The 19,980-nt window shown below is 32.9% G+C and overlaps 3 protein-coding genes across 4 annotated transcripts in view; 1 reads left to right on the top strand and 2 right to left on the bottom strand.

The window, feature by feature from the left end:
- The window catches only part of LOC136037762 (glucose-6-phosphate isomerase-like), a 130,258-nt gene that overhangs the window by 34,014 nt on the left and 76,264 nt on the right, over nt 1-19,980 (bottom strand). The gene's annotated exons all lie outside the window — the stretch shown is intronic.
- LOC136037765 (glucose-6-phosphate isomerase-like) lies at nt 1,784-11,476 on the top strand. The gene is made up of 4 exons (XM_065720573.1): nt 1,784-1,972; nt 5,046-5,250; nt 7,510-7,576; nt 11,147-11,476. The coding sequence occupies exons 2-4, from the start codon at nt 5,085-5,087 to the stop codon at nt 11,265-11,267; spliced, it is 354 nt and encodes a 117-aa protein (XP_065576645.1). The 5' UTR covers nt 1,784-1,972; nt 5,046-5,084; the 3' UTR covers nt 11,268-11,476.
- The window catches only part of LOC136037763 (glucose-6-phosphate isomerase-like), a 40,548-nt gene continuing 32,468 nt past the window's right edge, over nt 11,901-19,980 (bottom strand). For both annotated transcript variants that reach the window (XM_065720570.1, XM_065720569.1), the window contains exons 3-4: nt 16,782-16,977; nt 11,901-12,185 (exon numbers count right to left, since the gene is read on the bottom strand). In XM_065720570.1, the coding sequence (XP_065576642.1) occupies nt 12,136-12,185; nt 16,782-16,977 (246 nt within the window). In that variant the 3' untranslated portion in view covers nt 11,901-12,135. The remainder of the gene's footprint in view (nt 12,186-16,781; nt 16,978-19,980) is intronic.

Here is a 19,980-nt window from a genome sequence, read left to right as displayed (position 1 = left end):
AATTTTAATTAACGGCCAGATTTGTAGTTTTTAGTTCAGAGTCGGATAGTAAAGATTCTATACCGTTTTGAAATGCAGTCTACCACTGATTTAGCTTTTTTGCATGCACTTTGGTTGCGCTCAAGCGAAAACAAACAGAAAATAGGAAACGTCGATGGTTTTACAACTTCTTTTTCTGACCGATGGCCTTGTAATCATGGTTGAAATTTGTTCTTAAAAAAATATAATTTTCTTTTTTTTAGTTCGGAAACTCTAAAATCTGGTTTCAATGTCTTTACCGCCCTGGTATCCTGTCAAGTGCCATACATTTCTTATTTCGGATATAATAGTCTCTACTTTTAATTTTCCATAACTCAGGGTGATCCCGGTATAACTCTATTAATAAACAAATAAACTCGCACTCCGCATCTTAGCTTACTTCCGGTGTGTCTACCATTGTTGTTAGCACGTGACTGACGGAACATTTGACAAAACTCGTCTGGACGGTTAATCACCCTCGTCAACAGCTTGAGTCTTTAAACTTTCTATCAATCACCGTCAATTCTTGACTCAAATGTCAAATAGGCTCTTAGACGGTCAATCGTGCTTTAATCAATCGATTGATGGAAGCCTCTGATCAAAATGATTGACCGTCTCGGGCCTCCTTTAAGCAAACACGAAGACTATACATTGTTTCCATCTTAAAACAACAGCAGAAAAAATAACAGGTTACCTGTGTTTTTTCGCATGATTTTTTTTAAGACGGTTTCATTTCCATAACACCTGCTCTTCATTCTTTCAAAAAACTTTATCAAGTTTTTCGTAACCTGACGGGTTAATTTATGAAATAAGGGTTTGAATAGCTAGAGTCTTTACGTAGTGAAATTAAGTTTTTCAAATAAATGTTTATACACTATTTTGCTGTATCTTCAACAAACAACTTTATTGTTAAATGAGAAATATTCAGTGTTTCTTTTCTGTCATTCTTTTTTGTATTCATTCACCTAGATACTACCTTTATTCGCCAATGAAGGAAGAGGCCAAGTTTGTCGAACAGGTGAATTTAAAAAACAACAACATACAAAATCAAGAAAATGATTGTAATTCTTGTGTAATTTTACAAGAAGGAGATGGAGAAATCTGAGTACTTGCTTTTATTTAGTAAACATTTTGGGACACCCCCTCCTCTTTCAGTGTTTCTAGCAAGTTGACAGGAAAAATTTGCGCTAGAGGGCTAATTTTCTTTTATTAGGATAGGTAGGCCGGCGGAAGTATATGACGTAAAATCAATGGAAGATTAGCCTTATTTGGTAAAAAAAAAAATGCTTTTTCATGTATATCGCAATCTTTTCTGATATATTGCTAACTTTGTAATTTTTCTCTTATATATGTATGTTCCTTTATTTAGAGGGATATACAAAGTAATTATTAAAAAAAACATAAATAATACTAACAAATCAAAATGATAATTTTATGCTTTTAAACTGCAACAAGGCGACCATCCGACGCAGCATGGAACCCTGTATCTCTTATTTCATTCAATATTTCTGTATGATTATACATGGCTTGAAGTGACATATTAGACAATTTCTCGTATCTAACCATGGTTCACAATGGGGGTCAGGGCCAATCTTCCTCTGCTTCCACACACCCTTTCTGTTTAGCTTCTCCAGGTACCGATTTTGAACTGGACAGACTCTTGTTGAGCTTATAGTCAATTTCTTTTTAAAAGTATTGACTTGAAGGTACTAAATTTGCATATGTGCCACAGTATTAGGAATTATGTGATACTATATACCACTATTTTAGGTATGTAACCCGAAGTGGACGTCATGTTGATTATAAAACCGGCCCAATAGTTTGGGGAGAGCCAGGAACCAATGGTCAACACGCTTTCTATCAGCTGATTCATCAAGGGACACGACTTATTCCTTGTGATTTTATCGCACCTGTTGAAACGCACAACCCGATCCAAGGGCATGTTCATCACAAGGTGAGTTGAAAAATGAAAATTAATGTTGCCACTCGTAGCTTTGTACATCGGTAAGAGTAAACAAAAAACGATATAACTTTCGCTCGGTTTTACGTTCGATGCGTTCACCCCCACTCTGACCTGAGTCCCTACCAGGATTGTCATGAAGTTTTGTTTTACCAAGGCGTGATATTGTATCAAAAGTTTGAAATCGAAAGTGTTGTTCATAAAAGAAATTAGATTTTAGAAAGGTATTTTTATATTTACAAAATGATAGCTATGTGGGGAATGCTGAAACAAGTGGGTTATTTATTAAGTAAAATAAATTATTAGAAATACTGTAAAAATCATGGTGTTAGCCAAAAAGAGGAAGTAAATTCAAAGGCATAAGGAGGTTTGCATGAATTTATGAAGTAATAATATGTGGAATAATATAAAAGTAATATTTATCTATCCAATAATCGTTATATCTAAGTAATAAGATATCTAAAATAATGTACATAATAATATAAAAATAATATAACAATAATATACTTAATAATATAAAAAAATGATGTGTATCTTCGCTGCTACTTCTAACCTTACATTTTCATGCTGCTGGAATAATTGGCAGAAACTGTCGACTAAGTTGTTCTCATAGGGAGATAGTTTAAATTAGAAGAATCAAAGTGCCCTGCTGATCCTTCTCTGGGTATAGCTTTTGGTAATCCAAAAGCTAATTTGGTAATTATCCCTTATGTTTTTAACAAGTATGATTCGAGAGAAAAATTTCATTTTACATATCTATGATTTATTTAAAACCTAGATTTTAAAATTATAACAGATGAAAAAACAAAAAACCTCAATGTCTAGAATTAATCCGGCTCTTTTTATTTTTCTTGGTATTCTTTTATTGACTGATTTGATTGAATTTACTAGTTATTTATTAATATGTAATTTTTTATTTATTCTGTTTTTCTTTTGCTTCTAGTGGTAGAGTTCTTAAATTCATTTATGAGTTTATTCCCAATCCTAGAAGCTATTTGATTATCTGTTAAATAACTTTTGGTCATTATTAAAAAAAAATATCAAAGTTGGGAGTCTTCCCAGTAGTTAATATTAAGCCTTGGTATAACGTAAAACAATCTTGGTCGGCACTCAGGTGTGCGTATGGTAAGGACAACCAAGCCAAAATTATACCTGAAGGCAAAATTCCCCTGAAACTTGGGTTTGGTTGATCGTTGGCTACCCCCGCTGCCCTTCATGCTCTTTGGCTACTTTTCAATACTTGGATGAAATGCTTGAAGCTTTGGAAAAGATCGCAGACACAAATATTAATATTTTCTACATTAGAACCTACTTTTAACATGTTTTCTATGGATTTAATTGGAGGGATTCCACGCTGCCGAATGTCAATTTCTTTTGTATGATATGAATTATATACGCTTAAGATTACGTTTGATCCTGCTAACTACGCTTAAGATTAACTACTGATAATGTGGGGCTAAAGTTAATAAAAGTTGATAAAGTTTTCCTCATTAAAGTTTATAAATCTCATCTAAGTCTCATTAAGTTTAATCTAGTCTCCAAATGTTCACATACCACCAAGTTTTTCCTGCTCATACAGGAATTTCGCCTTGTTGACTTCACGTCAATTGTAGTAAATAGCTTAATTGAATCAGGCACGGATCTGAAACAGCTTTCTAACCATTATTTCTTTCTAATAGATTGGTCTTTTTAAGGTTTCAGTTTTTGGGATTAAAGTTAAAAAAAAAATTGGATCAGAAGCATATTTAGTCTAACGTTAACTTTGTACCAGCAGAATATCTGGACTAGTGGTTACTATTATATATATAAACTCTTGCATATAATCACAGTATTACATATAGTGTAACTTTCTAACCCTTTTACTTTCTAATAGATTGGTCTTTTTTATTGTTTCAGTTTTTTGGGATTAAAGTTAAAAAAAAAAATATTTGGATCAGAAGCATATTTAGTCTAACGTTAACTTTGTACCAGCAGAATATCTGGACTAGTGGTTACTATTATATATATAAACTCTTGCATATAATCACAGTATTACATATAGTGTAATTTTCTAACCATTTTACTTTCTAATAGGTTGGTCTTTTTTATTGTTTCAGTTTTTTGGGATTAAAGTTAAAAAAAAAAATTTGGATCAGAAGCATATTTAGTCTAACGTTAACTTTGTACCAGCAGAATATCTGGACTAGTGGTTACTATTATATATATAAACTCTTGCATATAATCACAGTATTACATATAGTGTAATTTTCTAACCATTTTACTTTCTAATAGGTTGGTCTTTTTTATTGTTTCAGTTTTTTGGGATTAAAGTTTAAAAAAAATTTGGATCAGAAGCATATTTAGTCTAACGTTAACTTTGTACCAGCAGAATATCTGGACTAGTGGTTACTATTATATATATATAAACTCTTGTATATAATCACAGTATTACATATAGTGTGCTTTATTTCATAAATGTGTTCTAAACCATTTTCGAAACATCCCAACCATTTGTATTCCTTTTAATAAGTTAGTCTTTTTTGGCATGAAACGGGTTTAAAAGGTTTTTCTGAAAACTTTTCTTTAAATCTGACTACTTCTTTCACTAAGCAAAAGATTTAGACCAATGTACACTATTACGTATGTGTCTTAGCCTATCTATATTTTTTTTTCAAGGAAAATCAAGGAAATGAGTTATTATTTATCTTCAAGGCTATCAATTAGTTTCTAGTGTCTCATTTAAATTTTTTTTGAAGTCTTCTGCTATTGGCAAAACTTTGATTAGTTTCTTTAAAAAACTGAATGTAAAAAAAAAATTAAAAAAACTATAAATAAGTAAAAAATTAGTAAAATAAAAAAGAATGTTTGAATTTTTTAGAAATTTTCTGCTATTGGTTAAATTTTGCTTACTTTCTGGAAATAATTTGATAAATGAAATTCAATAAATAAAAAAATATAAAGAAAAAATTTTTGGCTGCAATAAAGTCAAGTGATGAAAACGGCTTACTATCTTTGTAGACGCTATGGGTGCTGTCCATAAGGATTTATTTCTTGAAAAGATTCTTATATTATATTTTTTCTATTAAAGCTCTTGCTTGCTAACTTCCTTGCGCAAACCGAAGCTCTGATGAAGGGTAAGACGGCTGTGGTTGCCAGAGCGGAGCTGGAAAAAAGTGGGCTCCCCAAGGAAGCAGTTGAGAAGATCTTGCCCCATAAAGTATTCGAAGGAAACCGACCTACAAACAGTATTATGGTCAAGCGAGTCACTCCATTCACTTTAGGAGCTCTCATTGGTAAGAAATTTGTCTGTTTTAAACTTCCTTTAAAAAACTTAGTTGTTACTTTTCATAATTTTGCCGTATATGTACCAGAAAAGAGGCAAGTATATTACCGCCAGGAGGATATTTTTTACCACTTGGTGATAACGACTGTCATTACCACCATCTGTCTCTATCTGCTAGGATTAAGGGGAGCTTGGGAGAAGGAGCTTTATTTGAAGGTGGGGGTAAGGAGGCATTAAAGTGGATACTATCAGCAAGAGGGAATTTTGACAACTTCTTTTAAAATTGCTCGTTTTCATAATTCTGTGAGCCGTATATTTACCTGAAAGGACGCAAGGCTTAGTAAGTTAGAATTAAAGTGCATATTACCGCCAGGGGGACATTTTTAACACTTAGGGATAAACACTGCATTGCCACCATCTATCTCTCTGTATGTGCATTTTAAGGCGGGGTAAGGAGGAATTAAACTGAATGCTATCAGCAAGAGGGGATTTTTAAGCATTTGATAATAAATCCTGTCGTTGTCACCGTCTCTCGCTCCACATTTGGTAAGATTCGGGGGGGGGGGTACGGAGGGGAGGAACGTTATTTTAAGGAAGGGCTTAGAAAGAGGAACTAAACTGGATAATTTAAGCAAGAGGAAATCTTTACTACTTGATGATAATAAAAAATATTTATAAAGTGTAAGATTGAAAATTGTCCGTATTTTCGCTCCATATAAAGCTAAATTAATTCATTTTTTTGGTTTGTAAGGAATTAAATGGAATGAGGGGAGAATATTTTTGGGGTGGTATATAAGAAAGGTGTGGATGAATTTAAGGTTTTATGGTGATTAAGAGCTTGGAAAAGCAGTTGGTTGTATATATGGCCTGTAGAAACTATTTTTTTAATTAGTTAATTTAGTATATTGGATTTAAGGCAGTGTTTTTGTTTATAATTTTTATGATGTTGTATTTTTATGGTAAACATGACGACAGATTCAATGGCACCAAAGATTAGTAAGGGATCCTCAGCGCAGAAAAGTCACCTGAAATCAAAAGACCGAGAATGATAAAACTACGTTTATTACAGGGTCTCTGTGATATCAGTTTATAATGATAAAAATGATTATTTACTTTCTAGACAAAAACTTTTAAATTTGTAATTCATGGGTTCTGCTAGTCGTCAATAAAGAAGTGATTCCATTAAGAAATAAATAAAGAGTAAAGAAAACTAAATTGGGCTGAATTAAATAAAAAAATTGAAAAGGGAATAGAAATAAATAGAACTAAATAAGAAAAAAGAAAGAAATAAAAAAAGAAATAATAAATAGAATTAAAAAAGAAATAAATAATAAATGGTTATGCCGTCCATAAATGATTCTTTATTTTCTAGGAAACAAACTAAATTTGTAATAGAAACGTTGTTTTGAGTTTGGTAACACAAAGTTAGAAACAAAGGAAACCTTAGAAACTTCAAAGTTTGCCATGCTCTTTGAATTACACAAATCTTCTTCATTAATTTTCTAACCCGAATATTATCAAAGAAGCTGTTTTATCATAAGAAGTTTACATGAATTTTAAGTTTAGTTTTATTCATAAAAGTTCTGCCCAGCAAGAAGAACTATGAAAACCCAAAGAATTTTTGATAAATTCCTTTTTGTTGATTTTTTAGTTGCTTGAAGCCCTACAAAATGATCTTTTCCCTAATAAGCTCTTCAGAAGTCAATTTGAATATTCGTACTTCTTCAGTAAGAATCAACGCCCTGAAATGACGGAAAATTGTCGATTAATAAGTTTTAGAGTTATATAAGTGTATTATTAAACCGGACCAAGTTATAAAATGAAACTGAATAATTTTATAACTTATATATTTTTTTGCCACTTCACGCATATGGCCAAAAGTCTGTGGACTAAAGTGTCTCTGGGGCGGCCCAAATAAGACAGAAGGGTTAAAATTCCTGTATTCTTTTTATTTTACTTCCAAATTTCTTACCCGCTCTCCAAATAACGTGCAAAAACGGAAAAACCACAGAACAGAAAACAAAAAGCTCTAATAAGTGGAGAAGCGGGAATTTCCTGGGAGTTCTTCCTTGGGAGGGGGACTCCAGGGCCACACAGAACTGACGTAGGACAACCTGATTATGAAGAGATATGTAGTACAATCTGCGAATAGCGCTCAACGCAATAAAGAATCGAGCGAGCCATAAAATACTAGTACCTTTTTGAGCAGCGTTAGTTATTATTGGTATTGGTTGGACTCTACAGCTAAATAAATTTCTTTTCCTTTTAGCGATGTACGAGCATAAAATATTTGTGCAAGGAGTTTTATGGGATATCAATTCCTTTGATCAGTGGGGGTAAGTTGGACTCATTTATATTTACTTTTGGGAATATTAGTTTTTATTTTTTGCAATTTTTTTTAGTTCACTACTGTTACTGTATATAAAAGCCATTGTTTTTTTTTTTTTTTTTGTATGTGTGTATTTGTTGTCCATGCGCAAATAAGTTAAAAACGTGAAAATCTATGAGAAAGAATTGTGGAACCATGAGAGAGCTAGAATGTAAAAATCAGGTAAGCATTGACAAAAAAGGTAAAGCCAAAAATCCTTAAAAATATAATTTAAAATATAATTAATTATTATATAATTATATAATATAATTATAATTATATTATAATAATATTATATTATAATTATATTATATTATAATATATTATATATATATTATATATAATATATTATATTATAATTATATTATAATAATAATATTATAATTATATATTATAATAATTATAATTATATTATATAATTATATAATTAAAAATAACATTTCATGATAACACGCGTACAACATATGCCAAGTTTGTATGGTTTTGTTTTCTTTTCTTTCTGTATAAAAAAAAAAAACAGTGCAAATTAAACAAGCCTAGAATTTTAAGAATCCATACAGTAAAATTAGGGACTATGAGAATAGATATAGGCTATAAAATGTGAAAAATATGATTGAAAAGTTTTTCAAGCTACGGTAGTTTTTAAGTAAATTCTGTTTTTCTGTGGTGTAAGTAACGGGAAAGCAGACTAATCCTATAACTATACTGTAACTAAACGGAAAGCAGGTCGTCCGCGGTTGGAGTGGGAGGATGTCATAAAAGAAAGATTTAACGGGAATGGGAACTTCATGCGAGGGTATAAAGAGGGAGGCCTTAAATAGATTGGGATGGAGGAGGAGCGTACGTAGCTTTGTGGGCGTCAGGCGGTTCGGTGCTGCGGTGAATCGTTAGTAGTAGTTGTAGCAACTATCCTTCATTTTGTTTGTAATGACCTTTTCAGTAGTTATAAGTTCTGATCACCACTTGGTCTTGCAGAAATATCAGCTCATAATAAATTCAATAAATTGGATCGAATGCTTTGATTGGTTGAATTGACATTGAACAATTTAACTGAGATGATTAATTTAATTGAAAATTCACCCAATTGTTTTTTTTTTTATTTCACAAAGAGAGACAAACCTACAACTGGGCTGTAAAATCTGGCTCGAGCGTTCAGTTTCATAAAATACGTTTGTTTAAGGACCAAACTCAAGCAAACTAATTAATTTGCATAAGAAAGAATGAAAAGAAAGGAAACGAACTTCACGTTAATTAACGTAAAGTGGTAACATAGCTACGTTTAATTAATTTCGGTAATTAATGAAAATTACTACAACGTCTTTTTTTACCCCCCTAGACGAAAATAAATATTTGACTTGCTTAATACGCCAGCATCATGTAGATTTTTAAGATCATTATCAAGTGATTTCCTATGTTTACACCCTCTTATAGTTTACAACAGATGGTGCTGATCTAACTTAAAGTCAAGTAAATGCACATATTATGATTTTATCCTTAATGAGCGACTTAAAGAGAATGGGAAACTCGGTAAGAGTTGCGCCACCGGCAGTTTGACTTGTGGAGATCAGATTCAAAACTACTAGCGCCGCTGACAGTGTAACATCTGGCGCCTTATATAAAATAAAGTAGGAAATTTAAAGTACATTAGATGACTGATATTAGCACTCTACTCAGGTGGCTTGGTGCTGCGGTGAGGTTTTAGTAGTAGTTGTAGTAACTATCCTTCATTTGTTTAAAATGATTTTTTCAGTAGTTATTTGTTCTGATCGTCGCTTCGTCTTGCAGAGATATCAGCTCATAATAAATTCATTAAATTGGATCGAATCCTTTGATTGGTTGAATTGAGATTGAAAAGTTTAACTGAGATGATTGATTGAATTGAAAAATTCATCGAATTGTTTTTTGTTTGTTTGTTTGTTTCACAGAGAGGCATTAGCAAAACTACAACTGGCCTATAGAATATCGCTTGCCCGAGCGTCCAATGTCAAATACGTTTGTTTAAGGACCAAACTCGAGCAAATTAACGAAATCAATTCAATGTGTTTGTTTACCCTCCCCCCCCAGACAAAATAAACATTTGAATTGCTTAATGAGCAAGCATCATGTACATTTTTAGAATCAATATTAAGTGATTTCCTATGTTTACAACCCCTTATAGTTTACAACAGATGGCGCTGATCTAACTTAAAGTCAAGTAAATGCACATATTATGATTTTGTCCTTAAAGGACGAGTTAAAGAGAATGGAAAGCTCGAAAGAGTTGGGCCACCGGCAGTTTGAAATGCAAAGATGAGATTCAAAACTAGTAGCGCCACTGATAGTGTAACATCTGGCAACCTATATAAGAAAAATAGGAAATTTAAAAGAAAATTGGATGACTGATATTATCACACTACAATGCAACTGGAGCAGCTGAAATTTGTTCCGATAATTAGTCAGTGTTCTTTGTTATTAATAATTACTTTAGATCAGAATCAAGTTTGCACAGATTAGTCCTAGGGTTGACTAAGGAAATTCTTGGCTTATTGACTTCAAGCCTGTAGACCTAATGGGAGCAAACTTTTTTTTATTTATACAACTATTTTAGCTTAAGTATTTTGAAGTATTTTAAGTATTTTATTTTAGCTTAAGTATTAGCTTAATTATTTTAATTAATTATTTAATACATCGTTTTGTGAGCCTCAACGTCGCCTGACTGTCCCAAAGGCAAGGGGTCCATTATCAAATTCTCATTGAATCTTATTGAGAATGTGTGATTTGATATATTTATAGCATTGATTTTAGTATGTATATCATTGCCTTTTATTTATATGTCTTTTAATTATGTGTCTTTCAATTATATTTATTATTTATATCATCGCTTTGATTACCAAGCAATGTCTGACGTTCTTTACAAGATATACATTTTATTTTGCTATGTAAGCTATTTGGATTTTTTTTAAGTCTAATTTTGGTCATTGGGTCCTAAAACGTTCATTGGGTACACCAACTTTAATCAGTCAAAATCTTTAAAAATTTTTACATAGCATCAACGAATGCAGCGCGTCCAGTTACATATTTTGTGCAACTAATTGATGATTCTAGTGAAACGGAGGGAAAACTCATGATTACATAACACAGAATTTTATGTCAATGTTTATTAAGGAAAATGTTCTCGCCTCGACTTAGCCATTGGATAAATTCTCGCTAAATTTGTATGCCGTTATTTTATGGCTTATTTAATTTTTCTTTTTTTTTGGATTTTACCATATTCTTTTTGAATAATGTGTCCGTTCTTTTTTTTTTTTAACAATCCGTAATAAAAAGGAGTTGACGAACGATTTTATTGGTAAAATTTGAACTCGCTAATTCATGAAACTGATGTTAGAGCTGTGACAAAGATTTGTATTTTTTTATTATTTTTATTTGTTTTTTTATATTGTTAATGGTATCCTGTTTTATATTATCCTCATTTTGTGTTTTATAACAATTCCTAGTATGTTACTCTTTGCTTGTGGTTTGTTCTACCTAAACACCCAATTAAAATTTTTTTTTATAGGGTGGAGTTGGGGAAGCAGCTAGCGAAAGCAATCGAGCCAGAATTGCAAGACAACAACCCGGTGCTAACTCACGACGCGTCTACGAACGGGCTGATAAACTTTATTAAAGAGCATTATTGATACCTGGTATAATTTAGTATTGTGTTTAATTTAGTGTTTGACTGTATACACATCTTTTACTTGTGTTCATTTTTAATTCGAGTTTTATGTTGACTCGCGAATGTGATTCTTTTAAATTTCTGTGTTGTGATATACATACTTGCAATGTTTGAACGAAGTTAATTGTATATAAAAAATTTTTATTATAAAAAATATTAATGATAACTATATTTCTTTTTTGTTGTTTTTTACCAGCATTATCTAGGCACACTAGCTAGATGGTAACTTAACAGAGTTCTACGAATTCTTTTGTAAAGTATGTACGGTGCTCATTACATTTTTTTTGCGGGGAGTGGGGTAACTTTAACATAGTTTTGCGTTATTTCTTATAGTTGGTAATATAAACATTTGAGGGCTATTTTTCTCCAATATTCTCGATTATCTTTCAAGTGCAATGAGCTATGGTGTCTTGCAAGTCTTAAGTCTTAAGACCCAAATAACGCAAAATGGTGTCTTTGCAAGAATTGCAAGTCTTAAGACCCAAGAATTTTCAGTTCGTTTGTGTTCCTGGGAGAGGGGAGGGAGGATTCTACTGTTTTTTGAAGATAAAATTAAACTGTTTGATTCGTAGTCTTTCTAATGAATTGCTCTACTTTTAGAGAAGACTCAAACACACTTAAAAGAGATTTAATTTCAAAAATGTCTGCAAAAAGTAGATGGAACTGATTCTTGTTCTTGTGAAGCAAACACTAAGGTTGATTTTAATTTCATTTGTAGCATTTCAAATCTGTTTCTATCCATCTATGAAAAGATTCTTGATTTAAGCTCCAAGCCATCTATATTGCTATATCCAGTGATTGTGTTTAAACAGCGACATCTATAACTCTAATCACGTGATATAAGCAATTAATAAATGATGAGAGGCGCGGCTCAAATTACCTGAAACAAAAAGAGAATAAAAACCTTGATACCCAAAAAACCCTAGCAAATGAATTAATGATCTGAGCAGATTAATGTGAAGTCAGGTTACAGTTAACAGCCCGAGTGAGTGGAGGCGGACGAAAAAAAAGAACCTGTGATGCCGGTGGTGGTGTGGTAGTCGGCTCTCGGGTACTGAGAGTTATAAATGACCTCTGGGCAAAGTGCCTCTTTTGGCGACCTTTTCAATCTCTGGGAAAATTGTTGTTGAAACTTCCTTCACTTATAGTTATCATTTGTGTTTCTTGAAAAAAAGACTGCAATTTATCTCTTCTGAGCTGAACAGTAAATTTACAAAATTTTTGCTTCTATTTGTTTAAAATTTATATTTGTTGGATTTCCAGAATTGATTTCAGTTTAACTGCATCCTAGCCTCTTCTCCCACTTATGGCTGGATATAGTCCTAGGTTGGACAATAGAAGCTTACTCATCTCGTTGGTTTATATTTTTGTGTGTGCTTAATTATCTTTAACAGTGCCAATGTGAAAAATAACAGCAAACTTTAGCATATAGCCTAAAGCTATATCCAGAAAAAGTTTGGGGGGGGGGGTTGGATGAAGTTAAGCTGAAATTTACTTCAAAAATCTACAATCGAATACAATTTTGTAAAGCCAAATTGATAAAATGTTAAAAATCAAAAAAAAAATAGTGGTTAAACCAGAAGAATGGAATGTTGTATGGAATGATTTTTTTGTAAAGCTGGATAAGTTATCAGAGATTAAAGGTTGAATACTGAAGGAAAAAAATTTTGTGAAAAATCAAACGGAACTTATGGGCTATTATATCAAACTGTATTCATAAAAACTATATTTTATCATTATATTTATTATAATGTGGCCATCAATTGAGAAAAGACACATTGGGTGCTTTGAAACGTCTAGCTTAGTTTGTAAAATTAATTAAACTTATTAGAAAGTGTTGAGTACTCTTTGGTTGCTCACTTCACTTTTTTATATTTAGAACAAGAAAAGTGACATTTGGAAAGACGTTCTTGGTTGTGAGACTATTAACACTATTTGCATATAAAAACTAATAACGATAGAAGTGTATATATTTTATGGGAATCCTTGAATAGCTTGTATATTTACTCGTCATCAGCCAGAATAATTTTTAATAATACATCTTATAGCCCAGCATCACTTTTCATTGGTTTTTCCCAACTGGCACTTTTTGGCTGCTAGAACATGCCTTGTCACAAAAAAGACAACTCTAAGCCTTTTACGCAAAATCAGAAAATGTATTAAGCTTTACATTTATAACAAACTTTAATGGATAGGTTGAAAAGCAAAAACATTGAAAAGCAAAGCTGGTGATAGGGAGATTTCAATGAAAAAGAGGAAACAACAGATATAAGAATCTTAGAAATAGTCAATATCTTGAAAAAAACGGTTATATTTCATATATATATATATATATATATATATATATATATATATATATATATATATATATATATATATATATATATATATACATATATATATATTTTATATATATTTTGAATTTTTATGGACAAAGTGTGGTGGATTGAAATAACTAGTTTCGGTTATTATTTTGCTTATTTATTTCGGTTCGTAATTGGTGGATAAAATCTATAATTTGGGGTTCAGGAACAAACTAAGTATTCAAAACTTATCAAGGATAAGTTTAACAATAAATAACTTTTAATAATTAAAACCAGCAGAAAATGCAGAATAATCAATAGCCGTTAACCTTTAGCAGCCGTTATTTTAGCTTTGTTTAAAATTAAAGAAAGAACAAATCTGGAGTAACCTCTTCTCACGAGTTGAGCTCTATGTGGTATTCATTGGTAAAAACCACTGACCAAACAAATAAATGTCTAGTAAGTTTGGATTGTGATCTATACATCTGGCTTCGCCAAAAAATTCGTTGTGCGTTTGAGTGCTTCGCATATATATGTTTTTTAAAAAAAATTGGCTATTCACCAGTTTTGGAATTCAATCAAAAACATGGTTCAACGTAGCAACCCTGACAAAAATATGATACAACTCTAAAAGCTTCATAATTTAAAACAAGCAAAAGAAAAATCTTAAAAAAGAGCTTTTCAGGCATAAATAGACCTCAGATGGATCCTGGGGCTGACATATTTATTTTTGTGCTCTTAATACCTTTGACAGAAATTTGATAGTGATCATGGTATTGTTAAGTGCAAAAAAAATATGTTAATAATAAAAAACTGGATAATACATGCATAATAATTAGACTAATAAAAAATGCTATAGTGTAAAAAAGTGAATTCAGTTTTTCGACAACGCATAGGCAATTGGAGACCATGGAATCAACTGGGGAGGAAGAACGCTCCTGGACTTAGATTATGCTGATGATTTAAGCATATTAGATGAAAGTGTGAGCAACATGAATGAATTTTTAGAGGTTTTACGAGTTCAGGGTGCTAAAATAGGCTTGAAAATTAATGTTAAGAAGACTAAGTCACTAAGGCTAGGAATAAGTGAAGATGAACAGGTGACATTAGGTAACGAAAAGATTGATCAGGTTGGGAGCTTCAGTTACCTTGGTAGTATTATTAGTAAAGATGGTGGGAGCAGTGAAGATGTTAAAAGTCGAATAGCTAAAGCTCAGGGTGTTTTTTCACAGTTAAAAAAAAGTTTGGAAAAATAGAAAGATAAGCCTACAAACCAAGATTAGAATATTGGAAGCTTCAGTGATGACAGTGGTCAAATATGGCTCTGAAGCATGGGCACTCCGAAAAGCAGATGAAAATTTCCTAGAAGTTTTCCAGAGAAATTGCCTACGGATTGTTCTGGGTACCCGGCTGACTGACCGTATTTCAAACAGTAGGTTGTACGAAAAGTGTGGTTCAATCCCGCTTTCTGGGGCTATAATGAAAGAAAGGTTGAGATGGCTAGGCCACGTTCTACGGATGAAGGATGACAGATTACCGAAGTTTGTCCTTTTTGGCCAACCGTCTGGGGCTACACGGAAAGCAGGTCGCCCTTGTCTGGGTTGGGAGGATGTCATAAATAAAGATTTAAAGGAAATGGGAACTTCCTGGGAGGGTGTAAAGAGGGAGGCTTTAAATAGATTAGGTTGGAGGAGGAGCGTGCGTAGCTGTGTTGGCCTCAGGCGGCTTGGTGCTGCAGTGAGTTATTAGTAGTAGTAGTATACTTTGTAAGCTCCTACTTCTGATTAAGGTTATCTTCAATCACTATTATATTGAAAAAAAAAATTCCTGAAATTTGTTTCAATTTTTTTAGTCGAATTCTAAAACAATGTTTTGAAGACAATGTTTCTGAATTCTAAAAAATGTTTTTGAAGGTATAAATTATTTTTGTCATGACATGCTAATGCTAGCTCCGGCTATTGTAGTGAATAAATATATTCTACTCTATAACCAATCTTACCTTATTTGACCAATAATTTGGACCAATCTGTCTTAAACCTATCGACGAACCAAAACAGATAAATCCAAATACAGTCCATGATTTATTTTTCCAATCAAGAATGTTTTGATGAAACCGTTAAAACTACTTGCAAATCCCTTGTTCAATTTGACATCCCTTTACAAAAACGATATTTGAAGGAAAGTCAGGTCAAGCCCTAGGAATGATTCATGGACGGATAATAGATAAGACATATCTATTAACAAATGAACTAATATCATTTTAATGCAATCCTAATAAGGGGGAGTTGACGCCAGAATTGCCTCTCACTCAGTTTAACTATCTGCCTTGGCTTTTTCTACAACTACCCATGACATGATGCCCACAACTGTCCCATTTTAATTCAAATCGTACCCGGTAGTTTCCTATTTTCGGCAATTCTAGTCTCAGACGAATGTTCACTAGACCAGTATCTGCTATTTCATAGCAAATTAATTATCATTTGATTACCAAATATAAGTACAAATCAACAGGAATGTACTCGGAGAGATGATTTGAGCCCCCAACAGCTCGCGCCCCACTCAAAAAATCCTAAATTTGTAGGGACATCTTACTCAGAAGAACAAATTAATTTTTTCTATTGACCCGCACCAAAAAAAAATTAATATAAAAAACGGGGTGTATGCGTCAGTAAAATAATTCTCTACACACCACATTAGCAAAACATTTATACAACAACAATTGCAAATCAAAGAAAAGACAACTTACGTCCTTTGGCTTTTCCATAAATCAAGCTTTTGCAAAATTGGAAACCAAGCTTTTGCATTGTCTCCAATTCACAAAAACAAGATTTGAAAAAAGTCAGGTTAGTTACTTCTGCCCGGCAGTTTCCTATTTTCGGTAATCCTAGTCTCAGAAGAATGTTCGCTATAAGCAAATTAATTACCATTTGATTATCAAATATAAGTACAAATCAGCAGGAATGTGCTCGAAGAGATGACTTGAGTCCCCAACCACTCGTACCCCACACAACAAACCTAAATTTCAAGGGACTCCTTACTCAGAAGAAAAAATAATTTTTTCTATTGACCCGCAAAAAAAAGAGGTGCACGCGTCTGTAAAATAATTCTTTACACACCACACTAGTAAATCATTTATACAACAACACTTGCAAATCAACATACAGACAACTTACATCCCTCCCCTTTTCCAGAAACATTAGTGATAGTTTCTTGTGTAGTAAAGGTCTTAGATGCGATGATAAACAGAGTAGTTTCCGGGTTCACTTTAGCCAGGGTCGTTGCCAAATGAGTGCCGTCAACATTTGATCCGTAATGGACCTGGGGACCAACAGCATCTGCTTTAAGTGCTTCTGTTACTATTAAGGGACCCTAAAAAGAAAAAAAAACAGAAATTTTATGCATCGAAGCATTGTTTTTCAAAATAAAATAAATAAATATAAATGAAATATGCATTGAAGCATTTTTCCTCCTAAATATGGATCCTAAATTGAATCACAAGAATCTAAAAAAAAATGGGTAGATTTGAGTCGTTCTAAATACTTTTTACTAAATTTCCCTATTATGGCAATCTACCAAAGACATTTGGTTTTCTTAAGTACCACGTTAAGGGGATTCTTTATCCTAAAATCATGTTGAGATTCTTAGTGTCGGCTGACAGTCAATGACAAAGGCCCACTAACAAATGTTCTCTGCATTACAGTGAACTTCCGAAGAGACGTAAAAAAATTAACAGGGGATCTTAAATGTCTCAAACAGTTCAAAAAGTTAACAAAACGATAATTTAAAACAAGTAAAACGCGTTTGTTTAAGTTTGGTTTGACCTGCTTTCATTTTTTTAACCTTAGGTTAACACACAAGAAGTTGCTGTGATAGGCAATTTCGTCAATCGTGGGAATTGGCAATTTTCATTGCCTTGTTGTTCACACATATTCCAGGACTTTTAGCTCAAAAAAGGATCGAACCCGGATAAAATTGCAATATAAACGAAAATCGTACCAAAATAATCAAAAAAAAATTCTGTACAACATGCTAAAAGTCCCCATATATTCAAGTGGGGCGAGTACCCGAAAAACAGGGGAAAAGCTAGAAATTGGGAAAACTGCCGAACATGCCCAGAAAGTAGTTCAAAGTGAGTTTTATGGGGCTTTCCCATACGCTGATCACGAAAATGACATTTGAAATTCAGTATAGAATAAAAGTACTGCGGAAAACGGGGGAAAAAAAGAGGGGAAATATGTAAAAATACAGGGTAGGGTTAGAAAGCACTTTCAAATATGTTCTGGGGTTTTTCTATCTGCTGATCCCGAAACTGACATTTAAAATGAAATAAAGAACTTGAGCCCCACCATAACGGGGAAAAAGAGGGGAAGAAAAGGGACAATTGAAGTCAGGGGTAGAAATCAGTTTGAAAGGTGTTTTTTGGGGTTTTCCTATCTGCTGATCACGAAACTGACACCTAAAATGATGGAAAAAAAACGAGAACCATGAAAACCAAACAAAACAGGAGGAAATAACGGAAAAGGGGAAGGGAGGCCTGACTCCTGAGCCAGCTGCTAATGGCTAATAAGTAGGCCTATGGACAAAGTAACTCACTTAAGTATCAAACTTTTACTTTCTTGAATCACAGACATTTCTTACAACGATTTGAATTACAAAACATAAAGAAAATAACCACTTGGCAATGATCACAGCATAAAAATATAGCTATTATAGGTAAAATTTACACTTTCGAAGGCAATATCGTTGAATAAAAAACTGTACTAGCGAAAGCAATTTGGAAAGAAGCGAAAATGGGCTCAATTCACCACGTGCCAGTGTCAGATCATGTCACTGTAGTTGGCTGCTTCAGCAAGTACCTTGTCTTGCTGATGTATCTATTAACAAATGAACTAACCTCCTTTTTATGCAATCCTAAAAAAAAGGGGGGGGGATTTTATGCCAGGCTTTTTTTCTCATTCAATGAACTATCTGTCTTGGCTTTTTCTACAATTAACCATGATTTGATGCCCATAACTATTCCATTTTAATTCAAAAATCAACGGGTCGATTGAAAAGGACCAAATCATCTTTACACATATATTCTGTTTTGTTTGTTCCTGATTTAGAAAAAGGGTCGATTGAAAAGGACCAAATCGTCTTTACATATATATTCTTTCTTTTTGTCCATGATTTAGAAAAAGGTTCGATTTAATAGGACCAAATCGTCTTTACACATATATCCAGTTTTGTTTATCCCTGATTTAGAAAAAGGGTCGATTGAAAAGGACCAAACCTTGTTTTTCGACGTGCCGTCGAAATTCCTCTGAGATTTAAATAGCTGTGTCTTTTAATGACCTTGTTCATGTGTTTAATTTTTTACTTCGGTCCAAAGTTTTTTTATTATTTTCTCTATAAGCGGATTTACAATCAATTATTATTGCTATTATTATTAAGTTTCTGGGCGTCTTAAATGTACTTGAATATAATCTTTTCTGTTATTGAAGAAATTCTTGATATTCAATTCAAGCTAGCTAAAAGGTAACTTGATCAACTAACCCGAAAGTTTGACCCTTCACCCCAATCGGCAGTGATATTTAAAAGGACGACATATGCTATGATTATGATGAATTGATATGCTATGATGATATGCTATGATGAATTTTTAGGAGAGTCAAAAAACAGAAAAATTTTGTCGACGGTAATCCCTCTGAAGGACGGGACTAATGGAGATAAAGGGATACAAACAGACTAAGGGAGATGAGAGGACCAATGGAGATAAAGGGGTATAAAGAGACTAAGAGTGATGAATGGACTAATGGAGATAAAGGGAGATAAAGATAAATGGATATTCTAAACCAACGTTTTATGGTCTTTTCACAGATATACATTAGATTCAAGTATTCCGAGCGAATTCCAAACAACTTCATTTAATGACGTATATCTCCTTTTTTCGTGCCAAAAAAGGAAAAAAGTATTCTAAGCAAATTGAAAATTAATCCATTTATGGCGTGTCTTCTTGTTCCTTGACAAAAAAAAGGAAACCTATTTCAGGTCCCTACGTTATTCCTTCTCTTTTGTCAAAATTGGCGCATGTATATTTCTGTCTTCATAACTGCACAAGATAGGGAAATTCTGACTCCACTATTCGATTCCTCCTGATGAGTTTACCCACAACACATACTTAACTAATTTTAGACCAAAAACCGCATATGTCATCCTTTTAATTATTACAGCCGCAGTTAGGTACACACCTTTCACGTTTGTTACATATCCATCACTTGGGCCACTCACGATATTTCGACCCTCTCGTACTACTAATTCCATTTCAGAACTACTTTCTACTTTTTACCTTGTTCGTAAAAGCTCTGGAGATGTTGCCAACCCCTCATTCAT

Source organism: Artemia franciscana, chromosome 17 (genome assembly GCF_032884065.1).
Source record: "Artemia franciscana chromosome 17, ASM3288406v1, whole genome shotgun sequence".
NCBI lineage: Eukaryota > Metazoa > Arthropoda > Branchiopoda > Anostraca > Artemiidae > Artemia > Artemia franciscana.
The sequence above is the reverse complement of the archived record's forward strand: the minus strand, read 5'-3'. Positions and strand labels throughout refer to the sequence as shown.